At 39.0% G+C, this 18132-nt stretch overlaps 1 protein-coding gene across 1 annotated transcript in view; it reads right to left on the bottom strand.

The window, feature by feature from the left end:
• The window catches only part of RFTN2 (raftlin family member 2), a 95934-nt gene that overhangs the window by 54641 nt on the left and 23161 nt on the right, over positions 1-18132 (bottom strand). Inside the window, exons 3-4 of the mRNA XM_006889066.1 lie at positions 15651-15765; positions 2105-2390 (exon numbers count right to left, since the gene is read on the bottom strand). Coding sequence (XP_006889128.1) covers positions 2105-2390; positions 15651-15765 — 401 coding nt within the window. The remainder of the gene's footprint in view (positions 1-2104; positions 2391-15650; positions 15766-18132) is intronic.

An 18132-nucleotide genomic window follows, 5' to 3' on the forward strand; every position in this document is an offset into this window, starting at 1 on the left:
TTGGTAGGGTGGAGGGACAGTGCAGGAGGGGAAGACCCTCTATGAGGTGTATTGATTCAGTGACTGGGGTAATGTGTCAGAGGCAATGCAATTGGCACAGGATAGAACAGGGTTTAGGGCTGTTGTACATAGGGTCGCTATGAGTCGCAAGCGATTTGACGGCACATAACAACAACAACCAAAGCAATCTACATGTTTAACACATCCCAGTAAAGATACCAAATTAATTTTTCAAAGAGATAGAAAAGGCAATTGGTAACTTTATTTGGAGAGGAGAGACTTGAAATAAGCAAAGCACTTCTGAAAAACAGGAATGAAGTAGGAAGGGAACCCTGGTGGCCTAGTGGCAAGACGCTGCAGTGCAATCTCCAAGGCACATGGTTGGAACCCACCAGATGTTCCCTGGAGGAGAAGGGGCAATCTCCTTCTGTGCCAGTTATATCAGATTTGATGGTACACAGTGATGGGGGTGGCGTGGAAGAATGAAGTAGGCATAGCACTCCCTGATCTCAAAACCTACTACATAGCTATAATAACCAAAACAGTATGGGACTGGTACAATGACAGGCACAAAGACCAATGGAACATAATTGAGAACCCAGAAATTAACCTGTCTATCTTCAACTGCTTTTCAACAAAGAAACAAACCTATCAAATGGGGAAATGACAACCTCTTCAACAAATGGTGCTGTGCAACTGGGCTGCTTAACTGTAGAAAGAATGAAGCACGATCCACACCTCTCTCCATATAAAAATCAACTCAAGGTGGATCAGAGACCTAGGAATAAAGTTAAACCCATAAAGATCATAAGACACAAAATTGGATCAAGCTCAGAAGGCATACCCATGGTATAAAAAGGCTGACAAATACAGCCAGAAATTCACAACCATGAGAGGATAAACTTGATGAATTGGACCTTCTAAAGATTAAATCCCTGTGCACAACAGAAACATTTTTCAACAGGGTGAGAAAAAAACAAAACACACTTACTGAATGGGAAAGAAACATTTGTTAATACCATCTCTGACAAGGGTCTCATACATCAAAAGTTTACAGAATCCTACAGGGCTCCCACAAGAGAAAGACTGATAACAAAATTATGAAATGGGCAAAAGACATGGAAAGACTTTTCAAAAAGGAAAACATTCGGATGGCCAACAGACAAATAAAGAAATGCTCAAAATCACTGGCACTATGAGGAATGCAAATCAAAACCACAATGAGATACTATCTTATCCCAGTAGCAGTGACACAGTTTAATAGGATAGAAAGCAAGAAATGCTGGAGCGGATGTGGAGAGATAGGAACTCTCAGAAACTGTTAGGAAAATGGTTCAACTACTCTGGAAGACAGTTTGGCATTTCACCAAAAAATCTGAACATAGAAATTCCACATGAACCAGATATTCCACTGCTTGGAATATAACCTGAGAAAATGAGAAATAAGGCAAAAAATAGAGATTTGTACACCAATGTTCATAGCAGTGTTATTCACCATCGCAAGAAGATGGAAACAGCCCAAATGTCCAACCAAAACGGAATGGATTGAGAAATTGTGGTATGATGGAATACTATGCAGCTCTCAGGAACAATGATTTAAAAAGTTATTATGTAACTTAGGAGGATTGGAGAGCATTATGCTAAGTGAACTAACTCAGTCTCATAAGGACAAATATTGTACAAGACAGACCATTGTTGTAGAAATAAAAAGGTAACTAGTAAAACATGTACGAAGATGCAAGAGAGGGAGAAGAGGAGTAGAGGGTTGAAGGTGGGCAAGGTGGAAATCACAGGGTCATACAATGTGGTGGGTGGAGGGAGGGGTGGGTAAAGGAAATGGGAAAGATCTGGTGGGGATTTGGAAAGAAAGAGTAATGGTGGATATAGTTCAATGTTGATTAATTTTATAAAATATAATGAATGGGAATGATTATATGAAACACAATATGAAAGAAGGATACTGTGAAACATAATGTTTACATACTTTGTAAGCAAATCAATGTAAAATAAAAATTTATTTTTTGTTATTTTAAAAAAAAACTTCCCAAAACTTGTTTTGCCAAACGTAAACTAGTAATACATTCTAATTCCAGTCATCCATTACCTTCTTCCTTTATTGATTTAGAGAAACTAGGGCTGCTATCTTGTCCCATCTGAGATGGTCTACTTTCCGGATGAAGTTCCTCTTCAATTCCACTTTCAGACGATTGCCCACTTAATGTTCCTTCATTGCAACTTTTACAGTTTTCATGTAAACTGTGTCTCACAGATAGTATTGTTTCTGATTCTATAGTTCCATCAAGGTTGTTTCCATTGCAGAATTTAGATGGTGGACAATGCTGTGATATGAATCCAACAAACTTCATTCCTCTTTTAGCAGCTACATTAAGCTGAAGTGTAAGAAGAGATGAAAGAACACATGTAAAATATTGCTTACATTGATTGTATCAATTAACCTCTAGGTTTGTTGATGTAATCTGTTAGGAGTCTTGAGCAGTAACTAAAGATCATGCACAAACTATTTAAGACATCCTGGTGGTACAGTGGTTAAGCACTTTTCTGTTAAATGAAATGCTGTCAGTTTGATTCCACCAGTAGTTCTATAGAAGAAAAGTTAAGGACAACGTGCTCTTGTAAAGATTACAGACTAGGAAGCTACAAGGGATAGTTCTACTCTATCATATGGGGTCACTGTCAGTTTGAATCAACAGAATACCACCATCACAACTACAGCAACAGAATAGTAGGTATAAATAATTCATTGTTCATCACCAACAACATAAAAGAATAGGACTTTTTTGTATCTGGAAGGTACAAATAATTCAATTGCTTAACAAGTTCACTCACAGGCACCCCAGAAGAAAGGTCTAATGATCCACTTCCAAAAATCCAGTCATTAAAAACTTAGGAACATAATTTTACTCTGACACACTTGGGTTTGCCAAGAGTTGGAACTTACTCAGCAGCAAATGGTTTAGTTGGTAGTATAATACCCTATACTTAAACCTATGTCACACTTACACCATACCTTCTTGAAACAGACCTGAACACTTGTATAACTTTCATCTTTTCTCTAAGTTCATAGAGTTTCTGGAGGTGAGCTATTTCAGAAGTGGATGTCACATCTGTTTCCAAGCCTGTTTTAATCTGGGAGCTCCACCAAACACTGTCCACTATGGGTAACCATTATCACATTGGACACATCAGTGTCACAGTGCTTAGCATCACAGCAACCACAGTTACCTCTGTACAGCAAATTGACAGAGCAGTGCTATACCACTTAGAAGAATGTTTGAGCAAAGACAATTAAAACCAGGCCTGCGGGCCATGGATTAAAGCTACCCACCTTTGGCTTGGTAGTAGAAGTTTCTATCCACTAGACCAACTGAGCTCTCTCTATACTTTAGAAAAAGGAGTAGCACGAGGATGGCCATATTTGACCTCTACTAACTTCACAAGGGAGAACTGTCCCCATTAACAGCATTTACAGCACAAAACCAATTCCCATGAAGTCAACCATGTCTCTCACATTCCCATTCCTACTTCTACTAATTTTAATACCAATCCCACTACTCCTACGTGGTCTGAAATCTGTTACAATAGCTCTGCAGACACACAGAAACATACTCATGATTATGGGGTTTTATTAGAGAGATTAACAGGTTACATTTCAGGATGGCAACAGGAATACAATTTCTCAGTCAGGATGGCTTCTGAAGTGTGCTTGCAGGCTCTTCAGTCATTAGCCTTGTGGTCTTAGGCTAGTGTTACAAAACTCTTAGTCCTGCTAATTAAGGTGTCTTCCCACATCTCTTCCCTCACAGTCTTCCAGCAAGCTTGGGCCAAGGCCCCTGGTTCTGGTTCTGTGGGGAAGCAGGCCTAGGTCTACTCCATCTCACAACAGGTCTCTGGTTCTCTGCTGTGGCTGCGGCTGCTTCCCTGTAGTTCTGGCTGGTGCAAAAATCTCTGTCCCTTAAGGGCATGTACCACATTGTCCACTTCTTTGCTGGGGGTTCAAATGCCCAAATTTCTGCTGGTGACCCCACTCAATTTAAATCTGGTGGAATGGTGACCCTAGTGAATCCCTTGCTGGATAGACTAAGATATCTATTTGCATGCATGTTCCTGTCTGGCCATTTGGCAAAATAGACTAGGAAAGCCATTTTGAATAACAGACCCACAACACTGCATTACCAAACAGATCTTCCTTGACAAAGAACAGAATTATTCATTAAGAAACAAAAACCAAAACAAGTGAGCACAAATCACTTTTCAATACATATGGGTAGGCTTCTGGGTAAAATGATGATTAGACAGGCAGGAGATAAAACCCTCTTCAACCAAGGTGCTACAAAACAAAGATAGCAGATTTGGGTGATAGTTATTGATCCCTAAGTGAAAAAGGAAAAGATAAACTATTTCAAACACAGATTGAAGGAAGAAACTAATGAAAATAGTGAATAAGGAGATTTGTGGCTGTTTTGAATAGTAGTTAGATCAGCACGAGAATTTGGGACTGCAGCAGTGTTCACACCAGCAGCTAGCTGATGGCAAGAAAGGTGGGATTGCTCTCATTGTTCCGTATACTCTCCCAGGGATCAGGAGAGCAACCTTCCTTTCTACCCCATCTCACCAGGTGGCTGGCAGTATTCCTTCTTCCTGTCCTAGTTCTAACAACAACAGATAACTTTTTAAAAACAGATAGCTTTAAACTAATCAAAAGTCTGAATAAGATGCACAAAAAAGTGACCAGATAAAGAAAATACATGGGTTTAAAATAAAAAAAGGGTAAAAGGCCAATTCTTGACAAACCTGACCTATTTATGTCTTGATGCGACTGCCTCCTATTTAGGCCATTATGCATTAGTTTTAGGGTTTAAGAATAGGATTCAGAAGCAATAACATAATGCCAGTGAATAATTTGGGACTTTCAGCAAAGGTTACGTTGATACTCAGCACTTTTCTTATTATCCGTTTTAGTTTCATGTTTTTGTTCCATTTGTCTCCATGTTTTTCTCCTCCATTAGGCTCGGCATTCTATAAAGGACAGGCAGTGTACCTAGAAGTTGCTCACTAAGTACTTATTAAATCAATGAAAATGAAAAGCAATTATCTTTTATATGCTTGTTTTAAAATAAACGTTATGTGGCAGAAAAGAAATAGTTTTGCCAGAGGTGGAAAATGTAAATTTTTCTTTTTTTAAAATTTTAATGAAAATTTACAGATACTCTGGATTTCCATTCATTGATTGTTGCACTTTTCTCACTGTCCACCTTTCCCCACTAGTTAGTTCTTCTCTTTGAAAAGTAAAATTCTTTCATTATTATACAATCCCTCCCCCCAAGTCCACTCCACTATGCAGCCTTCGTTCTGGACTCCTGTCATGACAATAATACCTAATCATATATCCCTTTAAAATAATTCTCTCATCTGTTTCACTCTAGTATACATAATTTATCCCATCTTTTCAGTCTCCGCCCAACCCCGATGTCAGTCTTGTTTTGTAACAGTGGCACTATGAAGTATTTGTCCTTTTGTGTCTGAGATATTTCACTCAGAAAATGCAAATTTCTAAAGTTAGAAAGAAAGTGAAAAAAGAGTTGATGTGGAATCAACTAAAAGGGGTAAATCACACAATTTAACTCCAGCTGATGATAATGTGAATGCAGACCTGATATTTCTCTTCTTAAGAGAAGTCAGAATTAAAACATTCCTCTAGGTCATATAGCCCTGGTATACAAGTTGCCGTATTGTGGTCACTTGTGGTTGCTGTGAGGCTGAAGACTGTGACACTGACGTGTCAAATGTGTTAATGGTAGGTTACACAATGTGGACAGAGAGTGAGGTGGAGCTCCCCGATTAAAACAAACTTGGAAGGAGGAGTGGCATCCACTTCTGTAATAGCTTGCCTCCGGAAACCCTATGAACCTGGAGAGAGGATGACAGACACCCAAGCGTCGAGGACTCTCCTTCATAGGGTCTCTATAAGTCACCTACGACTCAACGGCACTTAACAATAATAACAAAGAGAAGTCAGAAATCTTACTTTTTAAGGGAAATTCCTGAGCTTTATATATTTATTCTAAATCATTAAAAACACTGTGAGTACTTTAGAAATATGTCTGTGAACAGAGTTCAGCCCATGAATTCTGTGACTCCTGAGCAATAGTTCAGGTCAGTTCACTTTCTGTTCACAACTGGTATATTCTCTAGTTGTCATTTTGGATAGCTTGCTTGGTTCCAGAGGGGAACGTGTGGAAGAGGGAGCAGGGCATGGAGGGGATGGGATGGGAGGGCAGAGAGGATGTGTTCTAAAGGAGGGGAGATGCACAGAGGAGGGAGCTGGGCTGCTGGAGCCAGTCTGTACAGGCTTCCGAGAGTCAGTTTTGCACATCTCTTCTCAACTGTGAAATCATACTGGCAGCCTGAAATTGACCAGGGAGCCACAGGCAGCAGTTGATGCTATAAACTAGAGCGCCTGTCGCCCCTTCAGAGAGCCAGTTCACCACTGGATGAAGGTGAGCCCTGGAGGCTGGCAGGGACATTTTCCATCTGTTGCATAGTCTAACTTCAGATTTACAAAACAGAGACAGTCGCTATGCGCGATTGTGAAAAAAAAAATTTCTAGCCAATAAAAGCCATGACATAATGTGATGCAAGGGAGCTCTGGTGGCTGAGTGGCAAGAAGCTGCGACGCAATCCCAAAGGCATGCAGTTCGAGGCCACTAGCTGCTCTGTGGGAGAAGGATGGACAATTTCCTCCCATGTGATTAACTGCCTCTGAAAACCCACCAGAGGGTCCAGCTATGGGCCCAGTTCTACATAAACAACAACAACGTGATGAAATTGGTATAGGTTCTCTTGTCTCTCCATTCAAAGAGTATAGTGGTGTCAAATACTGATTGGTGGATTCTCTACAAAGGTAGTGGTGGACCGTATATTTTCTGCCTTGTCAGATCTTAAAACGTGGAGGAGGCTGGGAAAACAATATGACATCGTTCATACCACCAAGATGTGTCTGGAAAAGTTGTTATCATTTTGACGTGACCATATATAGCAGATTTTCCAAAAACACTTTGAGAAGGAGGAAAGACATCAGACGAAAGTGTACACTGATGTGTAAGAAGCTGTGGTGTGTGTCTTACTCTTACTCTCTTTCCATTTACTCCTTAGTTATACCAGGGAAGAAACACACTTGGTTTGACTTGAAGACTCTAAAGCCAAACCCAAGACATCAAGGCCATGAACTTTCTCCCTTCTCTGCCTGTCATAACAGATGGACATGAAACAAAGGTAAAAGAATGGGAAAGGATGGCAATGTGGAAAGATGGGGAAATGGGGAACAAAGTGATGCAAGAGAAGAGAAGAGAGGAGGATAGCAGGGAGCCAGGAACGGAACAGATCCCAGAGGCCAGAGGAGGGGAAAGGAAGGAAAGGTTTGAGAAGGGGTAAGGATATGGGTGGCAGGACAAAGGACTACACCTGGTTCGACTTACTCTCTCTCACAAAAAAGAACATATCGAAATAATAGCAATAAGTGAATCCTTGAAAATTCTCCTCTTCATCAATGGCCCTGGGGAAAAATTAGAGGTGGGAAAGAGGCATGGAATTCTGCAGGTAGAAAAAGTTGTTTGATTTTATTATTTATGATTTCTCTACCTCTTTTCAGTTGATCGAGGAGATGCTTTGGTGGTGCTGTGATTAAGGCATTTGGCTGCCAATCGAAAAGTGGTCAGTTTGAACACACTGTTTACTCTGCTGGAGGAAAAACAGGTAGGTGTTTGTAGAATAACTTCCAACTCTGGAAATTCAACAGGGCAGTTCTACTTTGCCACTGTAAATAGGAATAGACTGAGTGGTAGTTTGTGAATTATCAGCTGCAGAAGGGTTTTTTTCTATTATTAGAAAAATTTATCTGTCTAGATCTGGTATCACATAGAGTATTAATGCTTTTTCCATGTGGTAAGATGGAGGATTAGTGTTTTTAAAATTGCAAGAAAAATAGTTGTAAACCTGGTTTAAAAAAACCAAATGAACATTGGTATAATGTTAAAACTTGGCTTATAATCCAGCTGCTTAACAATCAGCTCTTTATGTACGGCACTGTTCAGGAATAATATTTGGCATTCATCCGCCACTCTTGTTCATACATTGGGCAATGTGCAAATAGCACATGTACTGTTTCCTGAAGCTTTTTTCTTCATGAAATAACCCCATTACTCTAATTGCTACAATAACAATATCTTCCTGTTTAAAAAGATGTTTAACTGTGTCCAGGAAAGTCAAATGCAAAACAAGGTCTGTGATGATGACCTATTAAGGCATAATTAATAGTTACATTTTCATTCTCTTTTTTTCTTGGTTTGCTTACAAAGTTCATATACATTTTTATTCTGAAAAGAAACTTTCTGAATTGGATTTATTCTTTGGAAAAACTTTTTTTAAACTTCCCCGAATAGTAATAGTAAATGGTATGTGTAACTTATTTATAAAAATTTAATTTCAAAGACTGTTCCTGAAACACCTTATTGAACGGTAGTGACTTTACAGCTAAATACGAAATATCATATAACTGGATATATACAAACCACAGATAATCTTATGACATAGTCATCCAAAGCACTATAGAAACAGTGAACAAGTTCTAGGATTTCTACTTAAAAATAAAATGCCTTTGTATTTAAATAATTAAATATTTAACATTTAATTAAATATTTAAATAATTAAAATGTATTTAAATAATTGCTGAAATCTTACAAATATGCCAAGCAAACCACCAAACTCACTGCTGTGATTTCAATTTAGTGCTGCAAAAATCCCAAAGGCACACGGTTCGAATCCACCAGCCACTCCACAGGAGAAAGAGGGGCAGTCTCCCACTGTGAGATTTACTGCCTCTGAAAACCCACTGGCAGGTCAGCTATGAGTCAGTTCTGACTTGACAGCACACAACAACAATAATACCACAAAGGCAAGAGTAGAACTGCTCCACAGAGTTTCCAAGACTGTTAAGAAGTAAACTGCCTCATCTTTCTCTCACACAATATGCCAACACAACTAAAAAAGAAAAGGAAGGCAGAGAAGAACAGAAGAACTTTCATTCAATTCTATCAATTTAGGATACTTAGGAATGTACAATTTTCTACTGTTTTAATCAATTTACATATAGTACTTAATTTTTTAATTAAGTCTTGGTACCAGCAGTCAGGAAATCAAAAAGCGTATCGCGATGGGAAAGTCTGCCGTTAGGGACCTCTCAAATGTACCCAGGAGCAACAGTGTCTCTCTGGAGACTAAGGTGCGCCTGATACAGGCCATGGTATTTGCAATCGCTTGTTATGCATCAGAGAGTTGGACAATGACTAGGGAGGACAGAAGGAGAGTGGATGCTTTTGAGCTGTGGTGCTGGAGAAGGGTACTGAATGTACCATGGACTGCCAGGAAAACAAACAGATCCATCTTGGAGAGGATTAAACCAAGCTGCTCCTTGGAGGCAAGGATTCTGGGGCTTCGTCTGACATACTTTGGACATGTTGCCAGGAGGGACAGGTCCTTGGAGAGGGACATCATGCTTGGGAGGGTGGAGGGACAGCGCAGGAGGGGAAGACCCTCTATGAGATGGATTGATTCGGTGACTGGGGTAATCGGGATGGGTGTGTCAGAGGCGGTGCGGTTGGCGCAGGATAGAGCAGGGTTTAGAGCTGTTGTGCATAGGGTCGCTATGAGTCGGAAACGACTCGATGGCACATAACAACAACAACAACAACTACTTAATTTTTTATTAAGCTTCAATTAATTTACATTGTATATACTTCTCTATCTCAACAGTCAATTCAGCTTGATATTTATTAACTATAAAATATTCCATGTAGATGTCACTGTTATCTTAGTCATCTTCCAATTATTGACTGATTGTCACATTATTCATGAATTTATCTTTGTATAAAAATATTTCTCCCCACTTTTAACTATTTTCTCCGACTAGTTTCCTAAAAATTATGTTGTTATGTGCCACTGAGTTGGAACTGACTCATAGCTGACTCTCCAGTGAGTTTTCAGAGGCTGTCAATTGTACAGAAGGAGATGGCTTTATCTTTCTCCCACAAAGCAGCTGGTGGATTTGACCTACTTGCCTTAAGGTTGGCAGCACAACTCCCTACACACTATGTTACCAGAGATCCCTAAAAAAGGAGATCGTTGTTGTTGCTGTTAAGTGCTGTCGAGTCGTAGACGACTCATAACGACCCTATGAATGAAAGACCTGCACACTTGTATAACTTTCATCATTTCTCCACATTCACAGAGTTTCCAGAGGCAAGCTATTTTGGAAGTGGATGCCACTCCTGCTTCCAAGCTTGTTTTAATCAGAGATTTTTGAGACAAAAATATAAAATTATAATCCAGAAAAATCTGTACTAAATTATTACAATGCCAGTTGCAATGCATGAATATAAATTATTTTCTTAAAAGTTTTTCCAACATACATTTAGTATTTATTTTGTTTTTCCGTTTTGTTGTTATGTGCCGTTGAGTCTATTACAACCCATAGTGACTCTATGTAAAATAGAGCTGAGTCCTGAACTACTTTCAAGGTCTCTGTCAATCCATCTCTCTCAGGACTTTCTACTTTCTCCGAGTCTTTTATGTTGGAGTGGGTAAGAATCCGTGCTACTCACCTAAGGCATACAGTCAGAATCTACCACCGATTCTTCAGGAGAAAGATGGGCAGTCTCCTCGCATCCAATTTATAGCCTCTGAAAATTCTCTGGAGGGTCAGCAATGAGTCGGTTCTGATTCAACAGCACACAACCACCACCACCACCATCTTTCCCAGCTTGATGTCTTTTCCCCAGGACTGACTTTTCCTGACAACTAATGAAATTTGTAGTTCCTTTTGACCTGTACTAAAAATTATTAGCCAGGAAATTTTTAGACCTGGAAGCAGTCCTCAGAACCGAGCAAAGAAACATTGCATGGTCAAAAGTGGGAAAGGAGTGCATCAGGGATGTGTCTCATCTTCATATGTTTTCAGTCTGTACATGGAACAGATCATTCAGGAGGCTGGGCTTTATGAGGAGGAATGTAGCATCAATATTGGAAGAAGACTCATCAAATCAACAACCTTCAATGTACAAATAACACAACCCTGCTTGCCAAAATTGGACCTGATGCGTTTGCTGCAAAAGACCAAGGACGATAATCTTTTTTTTTAAATGTTAAATTTATTGACTTTAATAACTCTACTGGGATTATGAAAGTGAGTAAAGAGAGTATGTGTGTTTGTAGAAGATACACATTATAGGGCAAAGGTGCAAGATTTAGCATAATGCATAAAGGATTTCAGAACTCACCTTCAGTGAGTTTGAAATTGTTTTCACACTAAAAACCATTCAAAATAGTTGGAAAGTACTGTAGTCTTTAATGTGGATTGAAGCTCAACATCAAGAAAATTAAGATTCTTATCACTGGGCCAAGTGCAGTACCATGACAGATGGAGATGAGACTGAGGCTGTTAACAATTTCGGCTTGGTTCACAATCAACATTCTTGGTATCAGAAGTCAGGAAATCAAAAGACAAATTGCACTGGAAAGTCTGCTGTCAGGGAGCTTTCCAAAGTGCTAAAGAATAATAAGAGTAGTGATGTCATTATAGGGACTAAGGTGCATATGATCAAGGCCATGGTCTTTGCAAATACTTATTATGTATCAGAGAGCTGGACTATGACTAAGGATGATACAGAAGAATTAATGCCTTTGCGTTGTGGTGTTGGAGAAAAGTACTGAACATAGCATTGACTCTCAAGAAAACAAACAGGTCTCTCTTAGAGAGGGTGAAATCAAGTTTCTCCTTGGAGGCCAGGATTTTGAAGCTCTGTCTCATATACTTTGGGCATGTAGCCAGGAGGGACCAGTCCTTGGAGAAGAACATCATGCTTGGAAGGGTGGAGGGCAGCTCAGGAGAGGAAGATCCCAGATGAGATGGATTGACACAGTAACAGGGGTAATGAAGGTGGTTGTGCCAGAGTCAGTGAGACTGACTCAGGATAGGGAAGATTTCAGAGCTATTGTATATAGGGTTGCTATGAGTTTCAGGCAACTCAATGGCACATAACAATAACAACAACAATAAAACATTTGTAAATGTCTCTTTAGATTACTGATGCATTTGTTGTCCATAGGTTTTGTCCATTGAATATTGGATGTAGTCTTCATGAACTAGTATTCACTCCCTACATCTTTTGAAAATGAAACTTCAATAGGAAACATGTGTCCTTCTCACCCCTCTTCAGCACTTTTTTTGGCGTTTTTAGTAATGTAACTTTTCTAGTTTTCACAGTACCAAACCCAAATTTAGTCCATTGCCATTGGGCTGAGTTAGACTCACAGTAACCCTACTCATAAAACACAGAGGAGCATTAATCAAGGATGCTTTTAGGCAGAATATTAAATGATCCAGAAAGTATTAAAAGAAGATGGAACGAATATACTGAGTCACTGTATCAAAAGGAATTGGCAGACACAGAAGAATTTAATGAGATAACATATAAGCAAGAGCCTATGGTGATGAAGAAGTACAAGCTGCTTTGAAAGAAATAGCAAAAAATAAGGCCCCAGGAATTGACGGTATACCAATTGACGTATTTCAGCTAACGGATGCTGCCCTGGATGCTTGCTACGCTGTGCCAAGAAATCTGGAGAACAACAACCACTTGGCCAACTGACTGGAAGAGATCTATATTTGTTCCCATCCCAAAGAAGGGTGACCCAACTGAGTGCAGAAACTACAGAACAATATCATTGATTTCATATGCAAGCAAGATTCTACTGAAGATTATCCAAAAACTACTGGAACAGCACATCAGCAGAGAACTGCCAGAAGTCCAGGCTGGGTTTAGAAGGGGTCGTGGTACTAGGGATATTGTTAGATATTATTAGATAATATTAGATATTGTACTAGGGATGTTAAATGGATCTTAGTTGAAAGCAGGGAATACCAGAAGAATGTCTATCTGTGTTTCATTGATTATGTAAAGGCGTTTGACTGTGTGGATCATAACAGTGGCTGACTCTGAGAGGAATGAGAATCCCAGGACACTTGACCATGCTAATGCAAAATCTATACTTGGACCAAGAGCCAGTTGTCAGAACAGAGCAAGGAAACACTGCATGGTTCAAAATTGGGAGGGGTGTACGCCATGGATATATCCTATCTCCATACCTTTTCAACCTGTATGCAGAACACATCATCCGGGAGGCTGGGCTCTATGAGGATAAGTGTGGCATCAGGATTGGTGGAAGATCTATCAACAATCTGCATTATGCAGATGACACAACCCTGCTTGCTGAAACTGAGGAGGACCTGAAGTGCTTGCTGCAGAGGGTCAAGGACTATAGCCTTCAGTATGGATTGAGGCTCAATGTCAAGAAGACAAAAATTCTCACAAAAAAAAAAAAATTCTCACCAGCATCAGGTTGGATGGTGAAGAGATTGAGATTGTTAACAACTTTAGTCTGCTTGGCTCCACGGTCAACTCTCTTGGCACCAGTAGCCAGGAAATTAAAAGACACATTGCGTTGGGAAAGTCTGCTGTTAGGAACCTCTCCAAAGTACTGAAGAGCAATAGTGTCACTCTGGAGACTAAGGTGCATCTGATATAGGCCATGGTCTTTGCAATCACTTGTTATGCATCAGAGAGTTGGACAATGACTAGGGAGGATAGAAGGAGAATTGATGCCTTTGAGCTGTGGTGCTGGAAAAGAGTATTGAATGTACCCTGGACTTCCAAGAAAACAAACAGGTTTGTCCTGGAGAGGGTTAAACCAGGCTGCTCCTTGGAGGCAAGGATTCTGGGGCTTTGTCTGACATACTTTGGACATGTTGTAAGGAGGGACAGGTCCCTGGAGAGGGACATCATGCTGGGTCGAGTAGAGGGACAGTGCAGGAGGCGAAGGCCCTCTATGAGGTGGATTGATTCAGTGACTGGGGTAATCGGGATGGGTGTGTCAGAGGCAGTGGGATTGGCACAGGATAGAGCAAGGTTTAGGACTGTTGTACATAGGGTTGCTATGAGTGGCAAGCGACTCGACGGCACATCACACAACAACAGTATTGCTCCACAGAATTTTCTTTCTTTTTTTCTTACTAATATAATCCAGGCTACTATTTTAATATATTTTAGAAATTCTATAACAGTAAAACAATGCAACAAATGCAAAATAACCATAGTGGAGTGCTTACTAGTCATAGGAGTAGCACAAATAAATGCTGAAAAGGTATCTACTATAACATACACATAAGTCCATTTCCTTTTTTTTTTTTAATTATTTATCTCCTCTTAGTTTTCCCCCAATTCCCATGTCAGTCCTGTTTTATAACAGTGGCATTATGCAGTGTTTGTCCTTTTGTGACTGAGATATTTCACTCAGCAAAATGTCCTCCAGGGTCACCCATTTTGTGTAATATTTCATGAGTTCTTGTTTTTCAATGCAGTATTCCATTGTGTGAATATACCACAGCTTCTCTATCATTCGTTGATGGGCACTTAGGTGTTTCCATCTCCTTGCTATTGTGAACACAGCAATAAACATGATTGTGCATCCACAAAATTTTCAAGGCTATAACACTTTTCTGAAGCAAAGTGCTAAATCTTTCTCCCACATAATGTCTAGTGCGTTTGAGCCACTGGCCTTTCAGTTAGCAGCCAAGTGCTTTTAAGTACAGTACCACCTAGACTCCTTATTTTTACAGTCCTCAAGATATCCATTACTTGCTATGGAGCTGAAAACTGGACATTGGACAAAGATGACAGAAGAATGATCCATGCCATTAAGTTGTGGTTTGGATAAGAGCGCTGAATATTCCATTGAATACCAAAAGGATCGATCTATCTATGTATCTATGAAAATATCTCTCTGTCTCTCTCTCTCTCTCTCCCTCTCTTGGAAAAGATGTAGGCAGGTGCTCCTTGGAGACAAGGATAGTGAAACTTCATCTCACATACCTTGGGAATGTAGTTAGGCGGGTCTAGTCTATATAAAAGGACATCATGCTTTGAGAGGTGGTCAGGGAAGGAAGGGAAGAGCCTCAAAGAGATGGACTGACACAATGCCTCTAATGGTGGGCTCGAGTATGTCTGAGATGGTCAGGAAGGCTCAGGATAGCGCAGGGTTCAGATCAATTTTTTATAGGGTCACTATGAATTCCAGTTAACTCAGTGGCAAGTTATATATTCACAACTGTCCACATCCATTCATTTTCCTCAAGAGTTTTTTTTTGCTTTAAATGTTTAATCTCTGTCTCATTAGTATTACATTGCATTCTATGGTGGTGCAGTTTTCTACAGAACAGTTGCCATTTTCCCAGCAGTATTTATTAAGTAACGGTTGGTCTCCTACTTTATTTCATTCCCTTTGTGATTAAACGTTTTATGTGTGTTCAAATTTGCTTCTGGCATCCCCATTCTGTTTTATTGGCTAGCATTTCTGTAATTAACTTTGTACAATTTGGTATAAGTGTTTCAATATGTTTTAAATTTTGGTAGATGAAGTTGTTTATTACAGCGCTTTTTCTTTTTTTTAAAGAAGGGAACTGATGAAGAAGAAATAGCAAACATATCTTAGTATCTTACAAAGATAAAGTTAAAAAATACCTTTTCTATCAGTTCTTTTGCAACATCATTTGTTTGGATTTCCTCAGTTATGGGAAATTCTTCTATTACAAGCATTGCTCTTCTTTGTCCACCAAGTGTTGATGAATGTTTTGAGCTGTAACAGAGAGAATATGTTCACGGTTGCAGGACAAGTGCTTATTTTCAGTTAATATATGAATATGAGCAACTTACAAATAAGGTCAAGTGAATATTTTAAAATTTGTTTTAAAAAAAGAAGTGTAAAGCCTGAAGTAGCTCTTGTGTATAAATACCAGAATCATAGAATAACTTCCACAAATAAATGTCTATTAATTTAATTTTCTAACAAACATTTAAATATAGCAGAAGAGTATCATGCCTACTGTTTTAGTAAAAAGTTATGAGAAATTATTTTAGATCAGTTTTTTTTTTTAAAAGAAAAACTTTGCTGCCCAAATGCACAAGTAAAACTCCTACTAAAATACAGAAAAAAATACCTCTTTTTCTTAATTTCTGATATTACTTTCCTTTTTGAATCCTAGCATTGTCCAATTTCTGCTAAGCTTGTATGAAATAATTTTAAAAGCAGAAAAGATTATTTATAAGTGGTTTTTAGGATTTGTAAGTAGGACGCAAGTACCACTATTATGATATCTAAAAAAAGTCAAAAAATTCCAGACTCATCCTATAGATTTCTGAGGCTATCGATCACAGAGGAGAGGCATTATCCTGTTTCTCCTTGGGAGGAGCTGGTTTGAACCTCCAGAGAAGTATTCTCTTTTGTTTGTTCTTTTGTCAATCTATGGGATTATTCAGAATTCTTCTTCAATACCACAACTCAAAGGCAGCAAATCTTCTTTCATCCTCAGTCACTGCACAACTTTCAAATGCATAGCAAGTAACTGAAGAGACCATGGCTTGACTCAAGTGCATTGTAGTAAACCTAATTATCGCTCTTTCGAACTTTGGATAGCATATATTGGATAGCATCTTTTGACTGCATATTTTTCCAATGCAAAATGTCTTCTGATAACTTCACTGCTGGTACCAAGAGAGTGGATTGTGGATCCAAGCAAGATAAGATAGTTGAGATCCTCAATCTTTTTTCCATTGTATTGTAGTGCTCACTGGCTCAAGGGTGAGGTTTTTGTTTTCTTGACGGTGAGCAAACCACAGATTATCAGTAACAGATAGTATATCATAAAAACATATCTAGAATTTTTTAAACTTATCTTTTTTTCTTAGTTTCTTATATTCTCTCTTATTTAATCTTTCTCTATCTAGCTCTCTTATAAAAGAGAAGATGAGACTTTTACTTATGTCTTTGAGATGGTTTTGCTGAGGCTGAAAAGTTGTACTTTTAAAAAAGTTAATGTGTTGAATATCTAAGACATTGATCTGGCTATTTTTATTTTTCATTAAAAGAATAAAATCATTTTACCATGAAAACCATCCAACTTAAAAACTAGCAGTTTGGCAAAATATTTGTGTATTGTTTGGGAAAAGTAGCTATTCAAAAGGTTTTAACTTTTAAAAATAAAACAAAGAGACGACTTTTAAATCTTATTTTAAGGAAAAAAGCTGACAACTCGAACCAATTTGTGAAAACTTGGCATAAAAATCGTTCCACTGCAAAAACCTTAGAATGTACTGGTGGTTTATTTTGCCACTAATAGTAAAACAGTAGAATTTACTTCTGTAAAGTCAATTCTGACTCATCATGACCTTAGCTGACACAGCAGAGTGGCTGAAGAGTTTCAAACACTGACCATTTTGTTAGCAGTCAAGCACTTTAAATACTGTGCCACCAGGGCTCCTTAAATTGGAAAAAAAAAATCTGTTGTTAGGTGCCATGGAGCCAAATACGACTCATAGAGACCCTATGAACAACAGATCTGAACCCTGCCTGTGCCATTTTCACAAGCTCTGACACAGTCAAGCCCACTGCTGTAGTCACTGTGTCAATCCACCTTGGTTGAGGGTCTTCCTCTCCTTCACCATCCTGCCACCTTTCCAAGTATGATGTCCATCTTCAAGGAATAACCTCTCCTAGCAATATTCTCACAGTATGTGAGACAAAGCTTTAACATCTTTGCCTCCAAGATGTACTCTGTTTGCATCTTCTCCAAGACATATCTGTTCTTCTGGAAGTCCACTGGATATTCAGTACTCTTCTCAATTCAGTACTCACCACCATTCAAAGAGATCAATTCTTCTGCCATTCTTATTCATTTCCAGCTCCTGAAAAGACTGTGGCCCGAATTGGGTGCACTTGAGTCTTCAAACTGACGTCACTGTTCCTCATTAATTTGGAGAGGTTTCTGACTACAGACTTTCCCAGTACACTATGTCTACTGATCTCCTTCCTGCTGGTATCAAATGTATTGATTGTAAGATGAAGTTATTAGCAGTTTCAATCTTTTCTCCATCTATCATGAAGTTGCCTATTGGTCCAATGGTAAGGGTTTTTGTTTTCTTGACATTGAGATGCATTCCATATTGC

The sequence above is a fragment of the Elephantulus edwardii genome, unplaced genomic scaffold, assembly GCF_000299155.1.
Source record: "Elephantulus edwardii isolate Elephantulus edwardi_28Jun2011 unplaced genomic scaffold, EleEdw1.0 scaffold00075, whole genome shotgun sequence".
Taxonomy (NCBI): Eukaryota; Metazoa; Chordata; class Mammalia; order Macroscelidea; family Macroscelididae; genus Elephantulus; species Elephantulus edwardii.